Consider the following 24,168-nt stretch of genomic DNA (forward strand, 5'->3'; position numbering starts at 1 on the left):
AGGATCCTATTACTGTTCAGCCCTGCAGTGACCATGCGCGATGATTGATGATTTACGTAGTTAGGCATGATTTTACAGCTGAATTATATTTCTAAGAAGGTGATAGATAAGCAGATTTAGTTAAACGATCAATTAAAATTCAAAATGCTAAAACGCAATTTCTCTCCAGAATGAATTCTGTCGTTCTACTTAAGTTCACTTGACCGAACATAATCTTCGTTTAATGAACGTCGCTAAATTTTCAATAAAACTCTATCCTCCCTTCTTCGTTCCTAGAATATTCACTCGTGTTTCGAAATGCATGTTAAAGTACACCGCGCTTTGTGTCCAGGAGTAAATGAAAATTATTGCGGTTCGAGCGCACGCTAACAGAAACGCGGAGTTAAGTATAATTAAGCGCTGCGCAAATGTTTGGCGACGTTAACGTCGATAATAGGATTAAACCGTGCACGTTCTTCTTCCTTAATTACCTTTGATAATCAATTTTTCGTTTCCAACAATTTCAACGTATTCCATAGACAGCCTCTTCAACTTGAAATCAAAATTTCACTTTACAAACGTCGAATTAATCGCGAATTGTCCTTTTCCCTTTGTAGAGATCGCTCGTTAAATTCTCCAGGTCTGTCCATTAGAAAATTACTTTTACCAAGAACAATGCACGTTTCGAGACTATTTTCCAGCGAAATTTGCGTTTCGACGACGACACACACGGATTAAGGAATTCAAAAGACGCGTTACGCGCGGCGGGTTTGTAAACAATGTCGTTGAAAATAAAAACGCGTTGCGTCTCGCAGAAGCTCTCTCAAAGGAGATTCTTTGATTCCCGTGTCTCTTGGCGTTTCTCGCGGAGAAACGCGAGTTTCGTCCTATTTTCATCGGGGTTAAACGCGAGGATGATCCAGTAAAGAGAGATTTCTTCTAAAACGCGACATTTATTACCTTAATTGAAGGCGAGATACTACAGAAGCTGCGTACCACTCAGAAATCATAATTTATTCAGGCAAATGGATTAGCGTGGGTGGAGAAGGTGCGCCGTGTATGAAACCGTGTTCTCCTCAAACGAGATCCAGTTTCATCCCCGAAATTTCGAAGCTTACGAGAAAATCGCGTATCTGTGTATCGATTTCGATAAAATTTCGCGGCTGGAAGGAATAATGGCAAAGTGGTGATAAATTAGAGTACGCCGTAGTATCGAGTTTCAGCCACTGTGGCTCAGATTATGGTTCGAAGATGACTTAAACTTGGAATTTAGTACCGGTTTGTAGCCAATGTGAAGTATTGTAGCTAATGTGAAGGGATTTTGTTGAAAAAGGGAGTTCATTTTTACGTCAATGTTAGTTTTTGTAGAATCGAAGTAATGAAATTTGAAGTTTGTGAGAGTATCCATGAGAGATTAGTTGATGAGATGATTCATAGAGGAGCAGAGATGACGAGTTTCCGTAGGACTTCAGTGCTCTTCAAATTAGACTCTTATTACAAGATAATGTTCAGCAAGGAGAATGTCACGCAACGACGTAGTATAAAAACATATTGAACCGTAAAAATAGAAGATGTCGTGAAAACTGGCTGATGGTACCAATTCCCTTTCACGATGTACAGGGTGCGTAAGGACAGTGTTACACAGGCTGGAAGACAAAATTCCAAGTACTGGATTATGGGAGTTATTGGTTGTTAAATAATTAATAATCCTTATTTTAAACTATAAACTTTTATTAGACACAAGGAAGGTTCGCTTTTCTACTTGATGGTAAGAGCACTGTCTACGGATTGAGAATGCTCCTACGCAACGCCCTAATATTGCCTAGGACCCCGCTCGGGACCGAAGGGCCTTTTGTCACGTATCATAAACATTTAGATCTTTACTAAACAGAGGTGGTAAGGCTAAACGGATTTCTCCGAACGTATACAAAAGTAATATATACTTCCTAGTAAGGCGTTAGATTAATTTTTGTTATATCTAACTGACTGATAAATCTAACACCAAGTAGATGGTTTAACTATAGAAAACTAACAATCGTGCATCATTTTTAATATTTCTGTCCTTTTTGAATTTTCACCTCAAAAATATCTGTGTTATCGTACAAAGAATTTGACAGCCACTAAATTATATTCCAAGTAGACCACTTTTAACATTTTTACACTTTTCGAATTTTACCTCGAAAATATCTTTATCACCACACAAAGAAAGAATGTCACCCTCTGAATTACATAGGGACACTGAACACTTCAATTTATCAAATCTGATTGTCCCGCTTCAAGAGGAGCACGTGTCAATGCTCGAGCAGATTTATCGAGAAAACGAAGCTAATCTCTTTATAGAAATGGACCGGAGGAGCAAAGTGGTGGTAAACACAAGGGTAATTCGAAAGGAGCAACGATAAAGTGGCGGAAATCTCTATTTGCCCGACATATTCCCCGTCGAAAAGGATTACCTAACACAGCTCGATAAAATTGAGGGAAATGTTTCACGGGACACCTTGTACCTATCGTACGACCGAAACACACATATTTCTCTCTAAAATAATACGAATTCCCCGGGTACAAAAGGAAAATTATGCCGGCAGCTAGGTTCACGAGCTGGTATTGTGTTCGACCCCTCGATTCTCTCGCGTAGCCGCGGGAGATTTTTGTAGATCGTTCGAGGGGTTGAATTGGGGAAATTCGTGGCTAATTCGAGGAGTGGCGGAATTGCGAAGGGGGAGAAACATCTGTCGATATAGGCTCTCGTTCCCTAGCCTGCTGATCGTAAACATTTAAAAGCCAGGACACCGCAACAATAGGTATATTTACGCGAACGATATGTGCCGCACCCTTATACCGAGATATTACACACGGCCTGCTCTCTCTCTCTCTCGTGGTGTTCCGGTTGATAAATTGCATTTCGACGATGACTTCCGTGTCGATGCAACCCCACCTCACGGTTATTGTTGCTCGGAAGAAATTTATGGCATGTTGGATGGTTATCGCGTTTAACCCTTCAACGAAGGGCGTGTGCGATAAAATTGTCCCCGTGTTGTGACGTCGATATCCGTGGATCATTAAGCGGGGAAAATTGTCGGTGTACATTTGTGGATAAACGTGGGACAGTGTTAGGTGTTTAATACCGTAGGGGGTTGTTAACAGTGAGGGGAATTCTTTCCCTGCTCGATATATATCAGCTGATGTTTTATTGCGAATTTAGCTCTGATCATTTTCGACAATTTCAGATCTTTGTATTTTGTAATTTCTTGAAGTACAGTGCTCTCTGGAAAAATTTCGACGTTCATTTGGCATTTACACATTTACCCATAAATTTGCAATTTTCTTTATCATAGGGAATAAGAGAGGGTGAGAAAGAGCGAATACGAATTCGTTCGCCTGAAATTCATCACCGAGTAATTTCAATTCTCGACCATTTTTCTTCCCGAAATTTTTCACTCTCGCGAGAGTTCTCTCAGGAATAGGAAAATGTTTTCAAAGCAACCATCCGACAGCGGTATAATTTTGTATCCATTCTATAGCAAGTCGCAACAAATCAACTCTCAGATAGTCGAGCGATGCTCTCAGAAAGTCACTCTCACTCTCAGTGTCCTCTCGCGATAGTTTCACTCTCGAAAGGACATATACCTTCGTGTTTGCCTCGATATACATACAACGACCGTGCCTCGAGTTTCTTATGTTCGGCTCGCAAAAACTGTCCCGAGTCTCACGCGATGTTATGATACGCGAGGTCGAGGCTAGGCCCATATCACACGCGAGGTGGTGAATAAACCCTCGAGGCTTCTTCCTGGAACTGCTGCGCGCAAACAGCGAACGGAAATCGAGCAGGACGACTCGTCCTCAGTCGGTGTTTACGAGCCTGCCGAACGAGTGCCTCGACGAACGTCGCTTATACCTCGCGATCGTAGTCTCGTAGAATATTCACTGCTCCCTCGAACAACGCGGATTTCCAATCAATTTGCATAATTAGCGTTACCCTGACAATTTTCCCTATCATGGCGAACTCGTGTGAACTAATTCCTCGCGAATTGCCGCTGCGTACAAGAAGCCGTCGCAGTGAGCTCAAGTACGCAACGAACAGCCGAACTTGGGAGAAAAATCGAACGACCAGTGTGTTCCTGCGAGCTGCGTAGCTGCAGTTTCACGGTACGTGTGTGTGTAATTGCGTAATATGTGTGTATGTACGTACACAATCGAGTGATCGAGTTAACTGAAAATAGAGGAGAGCCTATGCATTGCTGATTGGTGTAATTTCGTTCTAGTGATGAAGTTCCAGAGAGTTTTTTTCTATAGGCTTTTAAATATGGCATACTTCGTTCGTTAGGATTTTAAGCGTAATACAGTAAATTCTCCACAAGTGTCAGTCCGCAAAGAAGCTAAACCTGACACTTGTAGAGTCAGGGACTACGTTTTCGAGCCTCGCGCCCGCCTTTGTAGTTTGCCGAACATAGGCAAGGACAGCGAATAAAAGATAAGGATGAAACGTGAGTTGAGGCAACCAAGCGATTTAAATACCAACTTTTTTAATTTTACGTTTTTTTATCCCAAAATTTTTCTTAACATATTGATGAGATTTTTGTCTGGCGTGACAGTGAACGTGTTAATAAGTAAATGTTGTTCAAATTATATCGTGTTTGATCTCATTTTCATCAGAAAAATCTCAGCAACATGTTAAAAAAAATTTCAGATGAAGAAAAGTAAAATTAAAGAAATGATATTTTTCTATTATGAATTGTCGAGCCGTGAAATCTCGTAAAAGAAACCGAGTGACGCAGAGGAGGACCATCTATACTGACACTTGTAGAATCCAAACTGACTGACACTTGTAGAATCCAAACTGACTGACACTTGTAGAGAATTTACTGTATATGGAAATTGAAGGTATCGCGCGGTGTATATGCATTGGAAGAATATAAATGTGCTTGAGTTGTTCGTGAAGGCGATGGGTGGTTCCCAACTACGCAAGGACGAGGCGTTGCTCGAGGGAGCACTGTAATTTGTATATTTTATACTTGGTTGGGAATTTATGATAAGTATTGAAGGAAGAATTGCTTTTTACTATTGTTCGTGTTGCCAATTTGATTTTGAAGTATTGAAGAGTACTTAGAACTACGTAGATACATAAGGATAGTTAGAATATTGTTCGTGTTCCCAAATTTGATTTTGAAATTGTTTTTGTATATCAGTTTTTATTAGTATCGTTTCTATTACTCAAAAAATGAAGTTCAGCTTCTGTTTCGAAGTTTCTACATGAATATAAACGTCGATGATAAGTTCTGTTATAGCTGTTGGGAACAACACGAGCATATTTCAGCATTGAAAACGATTCAGCCCCTTGATCGCCATTTATGGCGATTCGTGGAAGGAATAAAAGTGTCACATGTCAATAATTCATGAAACCGTTATTATTATCGAGCTATATTTCACTCAGAAATAAATCTCTCTAATAATCTTTAAGAAATCGAATTAGAAATGGAAGAATTACTGTTTTCCTCTATCGAATGATACTGCGAGCCTTCTGATAAGTATAAAATAACAATTATTTATAGTCTCCAACTGACAGCACGAGAAAATGTTCAAACTTTCACGAGAAATCCCCAAATTCGCACTTTTTCTAGTGCGACATAAATGTCGCGATGCGCAAAGGGTTAAGAAAAGTTGCACGACCAATCAAGACAGACGTTAACGTGGTCACTTCCGATTTTTGTTACAGCTTTGGCAAGCGGACAGGTGGCAGCGCCAGGAGACCCAACGAATGCTTCGTTCTCGAGCCCTCCGAGATGATCGTCGTAAGTAGAAACGTCCTCTTTTTCTTTTCTTTCTTACAGTTTAATCGCGTCCCGTAGCTAGCTACATAGTTTTTTACGATCGTGCCGTAATTCACACGTTGCTGACGAGTTTGGCGAAAAATTCAGAGCGGCGCGAAAACTTGGTTTTCCGGCCGGAAGTTAGCTGGCGGGGTTTTTCCCGTGGAAAACTGGAGCTGTGGTGCACGGTGGCGTGGCTCTAACCGTAACTTCTGTTGTAATTTCTCGCACGTTCGACGATTAAGTTTAAAGGGGTAGCTCGAGTCACTTGACGCAATTAGGCTAAATAGCCGGAGGGGTGATTTCAACCCCTCGCAGCGATTTCTTTTGATTGTTTTATCGAGCAGAAGGTGTGACGTTTGATATTTCTTCGCGAAGTCTGTTGCTTCGTATTAATTTCTGAAAGATCGTTCGTTCAAATTTTATTTCACTTGGAGAAATTAATAACGAAGCGATGTTAGTTTAACTGAGGGATTATTTATTGGCGGAATATGAAATACGTCGTATTTGGTGTATCGCTGTAAGGTAAGAAATATGGAGAGGTTATGAAAGAGTATGGAAAAAGGTTATCCAATTTCATGCTTCGATACACCGGTGCATTTTATTTTATTTCGCTCGAAAATGGTACAAGTCCGTGTATTTTGGTTTCGAAAGGTAGAATTTCGTGAAAATATCAACGATAGGAATGTTCCTCGAAATAATGAACGCGAGTCGTAAAAAGTGGCTCGCCAGATGAACGTTGTATTACACTACATTAGTTATCCTGTATAAAAAATACTAGTACAGATAAAAACTTGTACGTATTCTGAGAAACAAAGTACCCTTGTAACCTGCAACCACATCTCTTAACCCTTTGAGCACTGTGAGATTTGAATTTCGCGCCGAAGTAGTACTTAATTTTCCTCTGCATATTTTAATATATCATTATTATTGTTTGCAATTTAATTTTTTAAAAAGGTGCAAATATGCGAGAGTTTCAAGTCAATACTGAAGGGTGCAAAAGTGCAAAAAGAAAATTCGGTACTGAGAGTTCCAAATATTAAAATAATTAATTATTGAAGGGTGAGAGTATGCAAACACAAAATTCAGAAAATTGCAAATATTAAAAAAAATTCAATACCGAAGCAGGCAAATTTGCAAAAAGAAACTCAGTGCTCAAAGGGTTAAGAGACCCACCCCCAAATTTCCACCACTCACTTCACCCGCGATCATCCCCAGCATCGTGTCAAATTTCATTCTCCCAAGTCAAATCCGCGAGCATAACTCTCTCCCTTATCTCCTCGACATAGCACGCTACTAGGCTCCACCGTGCTTTTTCCAGTTCTTCTCGGCCGTGTCTCCGCTGAAAACCGAGGAAATAACTATTACATCGAGGAGGTGGAGGAGAAGGCGGAGGCAAGGAATTGACGCAGCCGAACGACGCAAATTTCTCTTTTTCCGACCGGTTTGTCCCACATTCGCGAAAATGTATATACACCGAGGAAACGCGAAAGAGAGCGTCCCTCCTGCCTGGTGGTTGTGCTACGTTGCTCGCGAACTATTGCGGACGTGGCGGCGATATCGCATAATGAAAGACAATGCTGTCCAGACTCGAGACGCAACGTGCCAGACAGTTAATCAATAGTTCCTCCTCTCTGCCGTGTGTTATGCCCGCGTCGAGTTTTCGAGTCCGCATCGCTGCGCTCCTCTCTATCCGCCCCGGCGATCGCGATTACGCGGACGATTATTCGGTGAGGGTGGTGCAGGAGGATTAAAAACGCGGATCTTTCTGACTGGAAAACAGGGGGATCGCTGATTAACTCGGTGTCCGATAAGTGGTTCCGCGGGGAAATTGCTCGAGAAAAATGAAATATTCCACGGTGGAAGATTTTTCTTTTTTTTTTTCCCCCCGAAAATTTGCAGTTCGGTGGAATTTTCATTGGAGGTGGAAGAGGATTTTTTGGGGTGAAAATTAGAGATGGTTGGGTTGTAGGGGATTTTTTTGAAAGGATACTTTTGTTGATATTGTTGTACGGTATTGTGGTATTTGAAACAGGACTGTGAACGTTTTTCGATATTGTATTTCGTATGGCCGTGTGGAGAAATGGTCGAGTGACAATTCGTTCGGCGGCATTCGGTGAATTTGTTTCGAACGAAAGTTGTAATAATACAGTATGTAACAAAAATTCCTGGATTCTTACGTTAATGTCCTATTGTGGCGGAATGGAAGATGGTAAAAAGGACTTATATTGCAAAAATCAAGTTCTCCTTTTTTTTGTTTTAACTTAAAAATAGTATCAAATCATTCTACAAGTTCCTATTTTTTAGAATTAGGATTCAAAATAATTTTCTTTTAAATTTGAACACACTTCAGAGTTCCCAACTTGTGAAGGTACTGCGCTTTCCTTTTTGCTCTCTTCCATTGCACCACAATAAATTATTAAGCTCGAAGTTGAGGAACTTTTGTTAGATATATCCTTCCTCGAACACGTTTCACTCTTTTCCTTCTTCCTTTCTTTTTTCCATTTTAATTAAAGAAACAAATTTCTCGAGATAGCTGCACGAAAGTCGTTTGTTAGGAAACTTTAAATGGATTTGCAGCAACGTGGAGTTATAAACAACTGTCTCGATTACTTGATTAAAGTTCTGGTAATAAGACGAGAAAGGATCGATCTCTCGGATAATTTCCTCGGATTTGCTCGCGTTAATCCTACCCGGCGATGCTCGAAAATCGCAAGAGGTGAGTTCCAATTATATGGCTACCGGTAAACTTCCCTGGCGCCGAGAGCCTGCTGCTCGACACTTCTGTTTCGCGATTTTCCCCTCTCGAGCAAGCAAGTGGAAACAGCGTGGCTCGTGCTGCCATCTACGTTGCGGTCCTCTGTTTTACCGACCATCGAAGATCTCTCGATCCATGGATCACAGAGTTTGCGCGACTAATCGAATGATAAACGACGGAGATTTTTTTTCTTAAGAATATTCGGAATATTTTAAGCAGCAAGACGTATTCAGATTCTATTTTTCAATAGCAAACTGTACGTTTCTTTTTATTATGCAAAATTGCGTTTTACAAAAAAAATTATGGTACAGCCACGAGACATAAAATTGTTCGTGAAATAATTATTTACGATCTTAAAAAATTCCGTACACGTGCTTTACTGTTCGTGTTATCAGCAGCCTCGTATCATTGCGTAAGATTGGAAAAGTAGAGAAAAGAGCGCCGTAAACCGTAACCTTCTTTATACCCGTTCCCCTAAACGAATCTCACTTTTCCTGGAATATAATTCCCAAGTACTCCGTGTACATTCCACTTTTCCCTCTTATCGTACTTTAATCCCGCCTTATCTGAAATTCATCTTAGCTTTCTCCCACCGAGGGCAGAGCCGAAGCGATAACTCTTCAACAGAAACTTTCGAACTCGCTTAAAAAAGAAGCAGAGAGATAGAAAGAAAACATTTCGTAATTCTTTCAATTCGTCGTAAATCCAAATAATCGGACGAGCTGTGAATTTTAAGTTACCATCTCGTTTGGAGAATTTGGAAAAGGAAAAAAATTGCAAAACGCGTAGAATTGAGATCGAACGACGTCGTTGAAAACGCTGTTGGAGGCTATGAATCATTTCGATGCAGTCGAAAACTCGCGGAAACTCGTTATCGAGTGACAAGCAACCGACGATAAGACGTCTCGAATTGGATCGATGAAAAGTATTTTCGAACGTGAGAATTTCCACTGTATTCGTGGAAACGAATTGGTCGGGAATATTTTTCACGTGAAACCTAGGCCAACGTAGTATCGGATATCGAATTTACTTAAAAAAAAAAAAAAGTAAAAGACGCAGAGGTATAACGCGCTCGTACTGCAGAATGCACTTTGGATTACGCAATGCGTTGTCACTGTACCGTGGACACACGTCTCTCTGTGTATGGTATACCAACTTCCTGTTCTCGTCTGTTTCAACCGTTTTTTCTGGCATTATCTCGACTCCCTGGTTGACAACGTTCCATTATGCTGCGTATCGTGGCTGTAATTATTCTTTGGTCGAAATTAATTACGCTAATATACGCCGGATCGTGGCAGTTCTGTTCGGTGTTTTATGAAACTGCGGGAAAATAGTAACTTTTCTTTTTTTTTGCAAAAATTCGCGGTAATCGCGTGCGAAGAAAATTAGACGAGTAGAAAATAAGAGAAGAAATTGGTGTTTTGATGTACAGTAAATTCTCTACAAGTGTCAGTATAGATGGTCCTACGCCTAGGTCTGCGTCATTGCTGCGCCTATGTTATCTCGCTCACTGTTAGTCAAGCGTGTAACGATACACCACTCGGTTTCTTTTACGAGATTTCCCGGCTCGACAATTCATAATAGAAAAATATAATTTCTTTAATTTTACTTTTTTTCATCTGAAATTTTTTTTAACATGTTGGTGAGATTTTTCTGATGAAAATGACATCAAACACGACATAATTTGAACAACATTTACTTATTCACTGTCACGCCAGACAGTGGTCTACGTTCGGCAAACTACAAAGGCGGGCGCGAGGCTCGAAAACGTAGTCCCTGACTCTACAAGTGTCAGGTTTAGCTTCCTTGCGGACTGACACTTGTGGAGAATTTACTGTATTTGGTTCGTAGCGATTTTTGGTGTACAGTGTTAGAATAGATAAATCGTTGGAGTAAGTAAAAGTCGATGAAAATTTATTAAATTCGCGTATATTCTGAAAGATATATTTTCACGCGACTTTTGGACGTCCATTCGTTGCAACTATTAGTCTCTTCTTGAAATTGTGATATTTTGAAGGAAGGAAATAAATTAATACTTTTCTTTTACCAAAAAGGGAAGAAATACCACTGAAACGACAAACAAAGCATCTGACATTCACTCAGAAGGTAGTCTATGCGAAAAAATTGATCACAAACGACGAAAATTTCCATGTTGAAAAAAACTAAAAGGAACTTTTTTACAAAATGGAATTTTCATATTTTCACAGCGAAAAGTTGCATTTCTTATGAAACAAAGAAATTATTGCCTCAGAGCACAGAATTTACTTATTCACTTAAAAATCGACACGAATTTTCCTCAGAATCCAATAGACGAGCTAATGTTTGCTTGGAAGAAATCGTTATAGTAAGTCCTGAAAAAAGTGTATTTTCTTTATGCAATAAATTAGCGTATTATTTGGAAACATACAGTGGTCGAAATGGTTCTCGCTCTTTACCAGAGATCTTGTTCCATTTATTTCACGTGTATGTGTACGCGATCAGTGTCGGGAGGGAAACACAGTGTTTCACGTTAAGATGCAGTAAACGTAAATGAAATATCTGTTAGAAGTATCACGAGGAAATGTGACCACTTTCACTGCAACTTTTTTACAAGCGACACTTGCAACGTTACCTGCCATTAGTTTCTTTTTCGCGTCGCGGTTCCTTTTCTTATAATCGCGGCGAACATGTTATTTGGAACATGATGTAAAACACCGGTGAAAGTATTACGCGAGCAAAAAGCAACATATTTTTTCTTCTTCTTTCACGACCTGTTTGGAAATGTTGCACGTGGAATTGTGCCTAAGCGTTATCGGAAGGGCCGTTGAAAAATTATGCGAAATTTATTAGCTGTAATTTTTGAGTAATTACATTTAAATACAGGTGATCTTGGTGGAATATAGTTCTGTTGGACAGATGCACGTTTATTTTTCTTTATTATTGAAAACAGGGGTAATGGAGCTTTGATAGTTAATATGTCGGATAATGATATTAGGAAAAACAAGTTAATTATCTTTTTTCTTCGATGGTATTAAGTTTTCTCTGTTGCAAAGTATATGATTCTCGGTATTTTACTTTATCGGTATTTTTATTTTCGTTTGCGAAGTGAATGCTTGATGTTATGCAAGAATGTTTGAGTAGTAAACAAAAAAGTGTTTACCTGGGTGAATTAATTACTCGTTAATTTCGCAAGAAAGATGAATAAATTTTCTGAAGATCATACAGAAAGGTCCACTGATTCCCTTGAGAACTTTATTATAAATACAAGTTTCAATCTTGGAATGCTAATTGTACTTTGAATCGTCTAATAATTTTGCTGGAAACGTAAAATTTTTACATCTCTGCAAAATGTATCAAGTGAAATTTGTTGTTTCGGTAAATTAACCCTTTACCTTACGATGTCAGATTCGTGGCGCAGATTTTGATCAATCTGCGACAAAAATGACTATATCGTTAGGAAAAATAAATTTTAATTCTAATTCTTATAAAACTGAAGATTACCGAATGTTGGTTATTTTTCTTACCGAAGAATTGCCGATGTCTACACACGCACGGCCGGTAAAACAGTCGTAAATCAAAGGGTTAATTACTCGTTAATTTCGCAAGGAAACTAAATCCCTTTTTTACCGATCGTACAAAAAGTCCCATTAATTCCCTCGAGAAATTGCTCCTAAACGCAATCGTAATCGTAAATCGGCTGCATCTGACGCCAGTTGTACTTTAAGTCATCCAATAATTGTACTTAAAGAAGCGACTACGTCAACGGGTTGAGGAATTTCATCCACGCAACTGTTCCATACGACCTCGACAATAGTTTCAGTAACAGCGCGGGTCAGTTGAGTAAATGGAATATCCAGTAAAATTTCGTCGGAACAAACGATCGTTCTACCTTCCACCCGTATATCGTATCGTCTCTCCTCTCGCTCGTAACACGTCCCCAACAATTTCCAATCGATCTTTCTCCTCTACCTCTCTCCGTGAAATTTTTCAAAAAAAAAAAGAAGAAAACCCTTTTACCCGCCGAACGAATCTGAAATGTTCGACACACTCGCTTGGTCGTGGAAACGTGAAAGAAGAACAACGACGATATATACGGTCGTTCGATATTTGCTTCGTTCGTTTGACCGTCGCGCAATAAATCTTTAATTCGTCGAATGGCACAGATCTTTAGGCTCGGAACGACCATGAGGGAGGAATATCAGGGCTGGCCGAATATTATAGTGGATTTACCGCTCCGCGCGAAGTGATTCGTCCGCTCGATGTCTCTTACATTTAGCTTCCAGTGACGGATTACGTGGAAATCCAATTCAGTCTCCATATTAGAGCCGTCTGGGCCAAACTGTGTAATTCGCGATCGCACGATTGCCGTGCGCGCGAATCACCGGCCGCCTCTCGACAATCGTCGGAAGAAATTGCTTGATAATACAGGGTGTGCTTGGAAAATATGTCGACACTTTGGGTGGTTCGATGGCGAAATAGACGAATAGCGTTTAATCTTTGTGCAGGTAAAATCGTTCACGGTCGTTTCGAGACTTAATATTGGAAATAGGTTTGCGTAAATTTTTATTTTTTCAAACTGAGGATTTTGGGGGATTTTACGGTATTTCGGGACAAACGTGAAAATTGTCGAATGGATATCCATGTGCTTGGTTGCCTACGCAATGTTTACGGTTTCAGTTTTAATGTTGGAAACTGTTTGCGTGAATTTTGATGAAAATGTCGGAAAATGAGAATTTCGAGGGATTTTACGATGCTTTCGGAAAAACGTGAAAAATTGTTAGAGGAAAATATAGAAACGGGTACTAGGGTACTTCGATTGCTTAATTTTTACCTTGGAAACGTATATTGACGTAAAAACGTCCAGAAAATGGGAATTCGAAGTGATTTCAGGATACTTTCACAGAAAAGTGAAAAACTGTTAAAGGAAAATATAGAAATAGATACTCGATTGCCCACGCAATGTTCGCGGTTCGAGCTTCAATATTTGAAATTGTTTGCAGAAATTTTCATTTCTACAATAATGTCGAGAAAGTGGGGATTCGAAGCGATTTTACGATACTTTCGCAGGAACGTAAAAAATTGTTAAAGGAAAACATAGAAATGGGTATCCAATTGCCTGCGGAAGGGTTAATATCTCATACGCGAAGAGTAAAATTGATGACACAATGTGATGCGTTTACGATTGTCGATTTAACTGGCGTCGAGTTTAAATCGAAACGTCAGTCCTTTCGAGATTTACAGTGGTTCTTCTAATTCCATTTTCTTCACCTCTAAGGTTTTTTTTAAACGGAGCTTATTTAAGTGCAGTTTCAATATTTAGCAAAAAGTAGTTATCTCGATGGAACAATAATACGATGCTGTTACTATTGACGATTTAATTGCCTTGAGTTTAAATCGAAATGTCATTCCTTTCGAGATTTACAGTGGTTTTTTTGCAATTCGATTTTCTTCACCTCCGGGATTTTTTTAAACGGACCGAAAAGAGAACAGCGTACTGTCTACTGTACTCGGTTGATTTGACTTTAAAGAAAATTTCAAGTTCGATCTAAAAGTAGTTTCTATGCAAAAAAACTTATTTTCACTGTAATTTAGAAAAATTGTCTTCAAAATGTCTTCACTTGTTCACTACGATTGCCAACAGTCTTGGAATCTTCTCCAGGTAATCTCCAGAGAGGCATATTTCTTTCGGTATCGTTGCAATCACATTTGCAATTTTCTGTCGTAGATCTTGCGCATCACGTAGCTTCGCACCGTAAACAGGTTCTTTTACCATTCTTAGGGTCTGAAGAACGAAAATGGCCAACTCCAAAGTGACTACCTCCGTCAAAATTAAATTTGCCAAATGTCTCTTATCTGTAAAGAATTAAGCACCCAAGTACGTGCTTCTATACCAAAAAATCGAAGAACGAAAATGACTAACTTCGTCAAAATAAATTTACCAAATGTCTCTTATCTATGAAGAATTAAGCACCCAAGCACGTGCTTCTATACCGAAAAATCGAAGAACGAAAATGACTAACTTCGTCAAAATTAAATTTGCCAAATGTCTCTTATCTATGAAGAATGAAGTACCCAAGCACGTGCTTCTATACCAAAAAATCGAAGAACGAAAATTACTAACTTCGTCAAAATAAATTTGCCAAATGTCTCTTATCTATGAAGAATTAAGCACCCAAGTACGTGCTTCTATACCGAAAAATCGAAGAACGAAAATGATTAACTCCGTCAAAATTAAATTTGCCAAATGTCTCTTATCTATGAAGAATGAAGTACCCAAGCACGTGCTTCTATACCAAAAAATCGAAGAACGAAAATGACTAACTTCGTCAAAATTAAATTTGCCAAATGTCTCTTATCTATGAAGAATGAAGTACCCAAGCACGTGCTTCTATACCAAAAAATCGAAGAACGAAATGACTAACTCCGTCAAAATTAAATTTACCAAATGTCTCTTATCTATGAAGAATGAAGCACCCAAGCACGTGCTTCTATACCAAAAATTGGAGGAATTTCAAAAACTGGAACTAATCATTCCCGCTTCCGAACAACTCACGCGCAAATTCTCCCGTCCAAGTATGAAAATTTGTCGGAACCACCCCGTAGATAAATATGAATGCAGCGCAGCTGGCGACTCCGCTCGAATTTTACGATAATTCGTTTTCGAACGGCAATTAGCCGCGGCGCGAAGTGTTACGTTTGTTTTGTCCACCCCTTCGATCTCGTTAATTCTGCTACTTTATTCGCTCGTTTCGCAATCACTGATGCATTAGTGTCCATCGGTGAATCTCCATAGAAATGGAGAATTGCTGTTTAATCTCCTGGATATGTGATATTTTTCGTACAATAATTTTTTTCCCTTTCTTTTTCTTAATCCGCACTTTTTCCCGGCGGTAAAATTCCCTCTGTTTTTCTTTCTCGCCGGTATTGATACGCTACTGTGTCTTGGGATTCTTTTATCGATACACAAGTCCGGAGCGGTATTGCTGCGAATGAATATTGGAGACATTACGCAAACGTGAAGTTACAGTTAATTGAACGAATTTGAACCGCGGCGTTTCGTTTAAACGCGTGCAGAGTTGTTTCTCCGCGTTAAAACTGTTCGGGGCTTTCACTTTCGGTGATTTTTGCGGTTCACGCTGCCCGGGAAAAGTTTAGAAGTGAACTGTCAGCGTGTGTGTGTACCGATGGTTTGTAAAAATACACGAATATATTAACGGGTTCGTTGATATTCTGGAGACACGTTAATAAATCAACGTTTAATTGGCGGAGGGAATTGATAAATTTCCTGTCATCTGTCATGATTCCGGCGATTTGATATGCAAAATTGTGATCGACGAGGACACGGTGGAATTTGTCCAACAGAAATTGCCCACGTCGATTAAATTTCTCTCTTTATTTTTTTGGTGTAATTGTGAAATGCGATAATTTCTAGATAACAGGTAGCAAAATTTTGCACATTTTCGTGTAACTTCGATGTGAAATCTTAATGTCTCACGGTAGAATCCGGCAGAAAGTGCTTGAATTAAATTTTTCTTTATTTTTTAGTAAAATTATAAAATGCGACAATTTCTAGATAAAACGTAGCAAAATTTTGTTCATTTTCGTGTAACCTTCATGTGAAGTCTTGGGGACTCACGTTGGAATTTGTCCAACAGAAAGTGTGCTTAAATTAAATTTCTCTGTTTCCTTTTTTTTAGTAAAATTAGAAAATGCGAAAATTTCTAGATAATACGTAGCAAAATTTTATTCATTTTTATGTAACTCTAATGTCTCGAAGTCTCGCGTTAGAATTCGTCCAACAGAAAGATTAAATTCGATTAAATTTCCCTCTTTTTTTTTTCTTAGTATAATTATCTGCCTCTTTCGATATTTCACGAAACATCTGACAATTTCCTTTAGCAATAATTACACGGTGAAATATGACGATGGTTCTCCCATCGAACCGCTATACGTTAAATAAAATTAAACCTGGAGCACACGGACTGGTAAAGTTGCCTTGTAATTATTCCTCACCCCGTGGATTATCAAACTTCCTGATACTCGCAACAGACTTCTGCACCCTGCTTAATGAGTTCCTGGAAAGATTAATATTAAAAGCAACGATCCTTCAGCGACCTTGTTGAAAGGCGATATCGTAATTCGAAATTACATTGTATCACGTTTTTGCACCTGGAAAAATTCCAACCAGAAATCAAGGTATCTCTTTAAAAAAAATGAAAAGGAAGTACGACGATCTATAAGCAATGACGTCTAGATCCTTCGTATCGCTTCAGATTCGTTTTTTTTTCTTGCTCTCGTAATTCCATCGGACGTTTTCCACCGATGCATTTCTCTCTCACTTTTTCCTTCCCGTTTTCTCTCGTATTTGAAACGGAGGTAACACGGGACAGTTTGGACATCGGTGAAAGAATTTTCTCAGCCGCGTTGCGGCTGGTAGAAAAATGTTGGCAATATCGTGGCTTCGCGTACCAAGCTCTGGACGTCTCTGTGACCTGTTACAAATTGGACGTCTGACCTTTAACCTTCTGTTCTCTTTGTCATTCACCTTTCGATCTGTCGCACGCCCTCTTTGTTGCTCTTATCTTTCGGCCTGTTCTCCTATCCAGTTTAGATATCGTCCAGGTGTCTCTTGGAGTGTCTGGTCACTTGGTGCCGACCCCTTGGGAGAACTTTTCGAGATGCGAGGCGATTAAATTCTCAGAGGGTGAATTAAGCTGAGACGTATTTTTATCGAGAATTTTCGGGCATTAATGGACACACTTCGTCAAGTGAATTTCTCAAATTTTCTCATCTCGTCTCAACTCACTTGAACGATGGTCAATATCTATCTATATTGAACAGTGCCTGTCTTCTTTTGCGAATGTCTGAAATCTTCTCAGCTCGGTGTCTGTATCGAGCGATGTTTCTCTTCTCTTGCGAATATCTCGAATCTTTTCATCACAATGATAGTCAGTATCCATCTGTATCGAACAATATCTATCTTCTCTTGCAAATATCTCACATCTCCCCATTTCAATATCTACATCTGTCTTCTCTTGCGAATATCTCGAATCTCATCTCAACCATGGTCAATATCTCCCTTTCGAATATCTGAAATCTTCTCAGCTCGATATCTTTCTTCTCTTCCGAATATCTGAAATCTCCTCAGCTGAATGTCTGTATCGAGCGATACTTCTCTTCTCTCGCGAATATGCCAAATCTCCTCATTCGGTCAAAGCGTTGAACACAATTCTTCACATAGAACATGCACTGTATTCGCAAAAAGGTCCGCCAAGCAGGAGGTAATACGTCGTAAAAGCGCGAACCGAATTGACAAGATTCAGCTAACATTTATCCGGCACACGGGGGCTACCTTGGAAATTATGGCAGATTAAAGCGCGGCCCGCAGTATCAGCAGTCGAGCGGGTCCTGCATCTGTTTTCCCCCCCTGTTACTCCTCTATACGAGCGTTATCCGAGCTTATTGTGCCTGAGCTTCGTCGACTCGAGCTTTAAACGGGAATGAATCATTCCCGTGAAGTCCACCTGCGAGTAATAACGGTCGAGGAACGGTGTTCGGCGGGCATCGAAACGAGCTCGAATGAAAAATGCAGAGAGCTCTCGCTAATCTTCCTACGCGATTTACTTTCGCGCTTTTCTCCACTGCTGCTTCCACTGTGTCTGTTTTTCTCTCCCAGAGAACATACACAGAGAGAGAGAGAGGGGACCGTGTATTTTATTTTACGCTCGAACGTTTTTAGTTTCAATTCGAGTGCTCGCCGCGATAATACGAGATACAACGTGCTTTTAGGTTGCAATTTTAAAGTGCGAATTATTTATCGTTCGATCATCATCTTCGAAATTCGTTGGGATAATTTTGCGTCGAGAGTTTCTATGTGAAAGTAACGTGTACAGGGGAAATATTTGTTGTGTTTGAATTATTTCTTTTACAATCGTCCATTCATTTCTTGTCTCTTCGATGAACGAGTAGTTACAGAAATGTTGTGTTGCCGTATAAATTTATGGAAGCGAGACGGATAGAAGTATTTTCCTCGATTTCTAAGGGAAATGACTCAAGTTCCACGTAAGGTTAACAATTCACACTGAATAGAACAAACGAAAGTATGACATGCAGTGTATACACTTCTTTGTCCATTTTCCAGATACGAAGTTTATTCTCAGTCTCTTTTTTCCCTTTCAAACACTACACTCGTTCATCGTCGCGATAAAACGTTCCCAGAAAAATATAAAATTATTCTCTCAGTTGTGGACGTGTTCCACAGTGTTTCGAAACGGTCACTTTTGCGCGAATTTTTCGCTCTTTTTTTTTGGTAAATTCAATTAAACATTTTTCGTTTCGCGCAGGATATTGGAAACTCCCATTGTGTTTCGTTACTCCCGTTGCTCGAGATATTCGCCTATTGTCCTACATTTCTCTCCCCGTTTCGACTATACACCTACTTTTTTCTTCTTCCGCGTTATTTTCATGCTCGTCCACAGCGGTATTTGGTATATACACGCGGAATTTGCTTTACGCTTTTGCAAACTGGCTATTGTAAATTACCTTTGGCCGGAATTCGATTAGAGTTGGGAAACTGTCGGGCGAGAGAGCGTGGAAGGAGGATGGAAAATTCGTGCAGGAATAAATCCATGTAAATTGCTCGGCGCAACGAAGATCCGCTTATAATTATTCCTCATTAATATCGTGACGTCAAAAGCACTTCTCTTCTGAAGTGTTTATAACAGGCTGTTGATTTAATTTCGACGTTCCACCCTGGAGAAGTCCTCTCACCCCTTTACCTCGCCCTCTACTTCTTGGCTGATGCAAATGAAAGAAGTTTCATTTTTTCTTCTTCTATAGATTATGCACAGCGCGGTGGTGTGTCGGCGGTGAGAATAGATTTTTAATTAATATCGATCCTGAATGACTAATTATTACACCGTGGGACGAGCTTGAGAGAGGATCACTTTCGTTTACTTCTTGAAGTTCACAGGCGTTGCGGTTTTTCTTTCTGGCGGAAGAGTATCGAGGATGTGAATAAACTTTGTTTCTTTTTCTTCGGGGTAAAGGTGGTTTCTGTAATTTTCTTTTTCGAGTGATCTCTTATCGATCTATTTTTATGTAGATTTCTGTCTCTAGAGTTGAGAGTATCGTTTGAAATTTCTATGCTGCGAATATTAATATTTTCGAAATTTGAAGTGCAGAAGGTTCAATTCTTCGTTATTTAAGACTGAGAGCGAACAATTATGTGGTTTTTGTAGAGTTTCAAGCGATCTGAACATTATTTCAATTGAATTTAGTTTCTTTTATTAATCTGTGGTGACATTAATTCGTTTAATATCTTGGAAACTCAACGCGCAGAATTCCTCGCGATTCAAGATCAGACGCCAATTTTTTCCATTTCGCGAAAAAGCAACTTTCGCCTATGGTGACATTGATCTTGAATTAATCAGCGCGACAACCATGAATGTGGACGCAATTACGTACTTGACCAAGCGTCTCAATAGAATATTCAGATGGTATTAATCTGGCATTAGTCACTAGACGTTTCCCCTTTCGCTTATCGGAACTTCTCCGTAAAATGAGGATCCTGGTGACACATTTCTCCGTTACGTAGGCAATAATATGATTTATCGAGTATTCTCGTATCGACCGGATACTTGACGCTTTAACACCGCATCAGCAACGTTGAATCATGGCGAAACTGCTGAAACTTTCACGTCTTGCTCCTTGTATTCTTTCTCGATCGCACAACACTGACTGACTCATCGTGAAACCGTGTTTCATTTCACCCTCGAAGAAATGCAGACCTGTTCGAGATTCTCGCGATTCCAAGATGTTCTCCGCAACGTCTCGAAATAAGCATCGAAGAAGAGTGAAAGAGAGGAGAGAATGAAAATGGTCGAGTTCAGCGATTACGAGGGAGCAAACAGCAAACGCTGCGTTTAATTGGACTTGTTGATCGGTAAACTGCGGGGGTTAATGAAAATTTCAAAGCGGAAATATCAAAGCTTCCACCGTGGGCGAGTTAAACTCGCTCGAACATGCATATTTAAAGGGGAAACCGCTCTCTCTCTCTCGTTTTCTCTCTCGTTTGCAATAGGAAAACGCGCGAGCTTTTTGATTGGAGGGAATCGAACGGGTTACGACTGTCCGAAACGCGACAAGGTCGCCATTTAAATCCACGATAAGGCTTATTGTTATTCAAACGACATCCAGGTGTTTCTGGAAAGCAAGGATTATTCTTCAGCTGGATAGAGGTTTGTTAATTCTTTAGAATTGTTTGGTAATCCTTGGAGGTTGTCCATGGGTTGGCAAATTTACATCTTCACCTGCGAGTAACGAAATTTTCACATGTTCAGTAGTATCGTTTCAAGGAAGCTACTATTGTCGTTGAATAGAGAAGTAGGTGGAATGAATTTTCTGTTATTTTGCGTGGTTCGTAATCGTGAATTATTAAAACCGTTTACAATGTATTAGAAAGGAAAAATAAGCACTTGGTGTAAAAAAAGGAAAAGAAATTTTCATATGCTTAGTAGTATTATTTTAAGGAAATTACTATTGTTATTAAATAAAGAAGTAGGTAGAATGATTTCTCTGTTATTTTGCATGGTCCATAATCGTAGGGTATTCAAATCATTTAAAATGTATTAAAAAATAAAAATCAAGGTGTCTCCATATTCTTCTCGACTTTCTTTACATTTCGTTATCAATACACTAATTTTCGTTGATTTTTCACAAAAGAGAACAGTCCCCTAAAGGAAACAAAATAAAAATCAACGTATTTCTATATTCTTCCCGACTGTCGTCACCTTTCATTTTCGATACACAATTTTTCATCAATCTCTCGATTAAGAAACACTGAAACAAACATCTCTCTATCACTCGAACAATCGCGAACAATGAAACCTCACCGCAAATCGTCCCTAAATTCCTGTTTCAATCAGAAAACAAAAAATCCCCCGAAAAAAATCCAGATTCACGTGCAGTTTTTCCAACTTGTCACTCAAGAGATTACTCGACGATCGGCGCAACTATCGCCTCGAATTAAAAAACCGATTCTCTACCTCTCTGCTCGCGTGCTAGTTTGAAAAGCCGTCGTCGAATTAACGGACCGATATAACACGCCGCGATTGCCAATTACAATGAACTATTTATAACGCGCGGTCATCCGCGTATGTTCGAAAAGAAAGCAGGAACTGAAGGCGTGTTTGTTGGTATGGAGCGCGGTATCTCGAAGGGTCAATAAGTGGACGTCAATTAATAAAGTGATTCCCGCGTGGTCGATGATTCTGCGCTACTCTACTTTTTCCTTCGTCCCTCTTGGTCACAGCGTACTATATAATTATGTTTTTAGCCGTCGACGCTTCACTTTTGCCTGCCGTAAAAACTAGCAAGGTTGATCTTTCTTTTATCTCCAGTCGATATTTTCTGAGTTAAAGATTTTTGGAACATTTAGCGAAGGATGAAGTTTAGAGATTTTTGGAACACTTAGCGAAGGATGAAGTTTAGAGATTTTTGGAACACCTAGCGAAGGATGAAGTTTTGAGATTTTTGGAACACCTAGCGAAGGATGAAGTTTAGAGATTTTTGGAACACATAGCAAAGAATGAAGTTTAGAGATTTTTGGAACACCTAGCGAAGGATGAAGTTCAAAGATTTTTGGAACACTTAGCGAAGGATGAAGTTTAATGATTTTTGGAACACTTAGCGAAGGATGAAGTTCAGAGATTTTTTGAACACTTAGCGAAGGATGAAGTTTAGAGATTTTTGGAACACTTAGCGAAGGATGAAGTTTAGAGATTTTTGGAACACTTAGCGAAGAATGAAGTTCAAAGATTTTTGGAACACTTAGCGAAGGATGAAGTTTAATGATTTTTGGAACACTTAGCGTAAGGTTGAAGTTTGCTCGTGTTTCTTTTAGTTTGCAAAGTCTCAGTTTCTGATTGATACAGATTTCTCGTACAACATGGTTGGAAAGTGTAATACGTAGTTATTTTATTCGAGTTGATTGTAGAAGAGAAATTGTGTGGATAAAGTTTGGTATTTGTAGTGGAAGATAATAGTTTGCTCGGTGAGAATACCGAGAGTACAAAGTCGATGAAGTTCAAGATGCTTTTTCTTCGGTTCGAGTGTTAATATAGAAATATCTTTCTGCAACTCGAATGATTTTGTTTTATGTGTTTCTAATATTAATATCGATAGTATTTTCTCAAGAAATCGTTGTTAGAGATATTTTTTTTCGAACCAAACACTTAAACACTACACTTATACATCTCCAAACAATTTTTTTCTTCTTCAAAATTCGTATTAGTAAAAATATGAATATAAAAATATGCAAGAATGACAATTTTCCAAATTACACTATCCTATTGCTATCACATTTTCCTTCAACTTCTTTAGTAAAAATATCGAAAGAAAAAACAGAAATACTCAGGAAAGAAAATTTTCCAAATTACACCGTTCTATTGTTATCGCATTCTCCACACATTTTGGTCGAAATTCTTGAAGGCACACAGGCGATAACATTACACTCGCAGATAATTAAAAATCTTCTAATAAATACAACAGAAAATTACACTTCGAAATTTCACGTTTTCCACAGCTTTCTCTTAACGATTCTTCCGCGACTGATCTCTCTATTGGCAGCGTCAGCGTTCCCGCTAATAAGGCGAGAAAGCCCGAGACAATTTAAGTAGATTGTTGTGCAGGATGCGGGCGTTAATTGCGTAACGGGCGTGCTCGGTTCATCTTTCGATACGAGGCGTCAGCGACGACAGATGCATTTTTCAAGAAGCTTATCGACGCTGATGAATCGACGTCGGGCGCCTAGTAGCAGCGTCACCGTCTGGCTTGAATCCCCCGGAATTGTTCCAATCGTAAATATCGCCTCGATGGAACGGAAAACGACGCCGAGATTGATGAAACTAGCGAACGGATTTAATAGGCTCTTGTTTAATTTTCAGTGCTTCTTTTATCTCTCTTTTTTTTCTATCTCTGTACTATTTCCTTTCGACGTAATAATCGTGTTCTCGTTGCCAGTGAAGGATTTGAGAGGATCTTGTTTAAGTTTCAGTGCTTTTATCATTTCTTTTCCTAATTTCCTTACTATTTCTTTTCGATGTGATAATGACAAAAAAAGCTATTGTTTAATTTTCAGTACTTCTTCTTTACTTTCTTACTATTTTTTTTTTTTCAGACTAATATTCTCGGTAACGGATAGAAAAATAATTTTATTCGTTCATACTTTTCTCTTTCAGAGAAGACTTCACTTTTCAGTTTTTCAGAGCTTCTCTTCGCTTCTTTTTTTAATTTCCTTACTATTCCCTTTCGATATAATAACGATATTCTCAGTAATGGATTTAATAAGCTCTTGTCTAATTTTCAGTGCTTCTGTTTTACTTTCTTACTATTTTTTTTTTCCAGACTAATATTCTCGGTAACGGATAGAAAAATAATTTTATTCGTTCATACTTTTCTCTTTCAGAGAAGACTTCACTTTTCAGTTTTTCAGAGCTTCTTTTCATTGTATTTTTAATTTCCTTACTCTTCCTCCTCGATGTAGTAACGATCACCTCACTGAAGGATTAAAAAATGATTTCATTCGCTCGTACTTTTTTCTTTGTTAATTATTATCGAGGTAATTAGTCGGTTAGGTAAGGTTCC

The 24,168-nt window shown here is 39.1% G+C and overlaps 1 protein-coding gene across 1 annotated transcript in view; it reads left to right on the plus strand.

Moving 5' to 3' along the window:
• LOC108570590 (rap guanine nucleotide exchange factor 2-like) overlaps positions 1–24,168 on the plus strand; it is an 82,923-nt gene that overhangs the window by 10,210 nt on the left and 48,545 nt on the right. Inside the window, 1 exon segment of the mRNA XM_017932472.1 lies at positions 5,693–5,768. Within this exon segment, the coding sequence (XP_017787961.1) occupies positions 5,693–5,768 (76 nt within the window).

Source organism: Habropoda laboriosa, unplaced genomic scaffold (genome assembly GCF_001263275.1).
Source record: "Habropoda laboriosa isolate 0110345459 unplaced genomic scaffold, ASM126327v1 scaffold95, whole genome shotgun sequence".
NCBI classification, from domain to species: Eukaryota; Metazoa; Arthropoda; class Insecta; order Hymenoptera; family Apidae; genus Habropoda; species Habropoda laboriosa.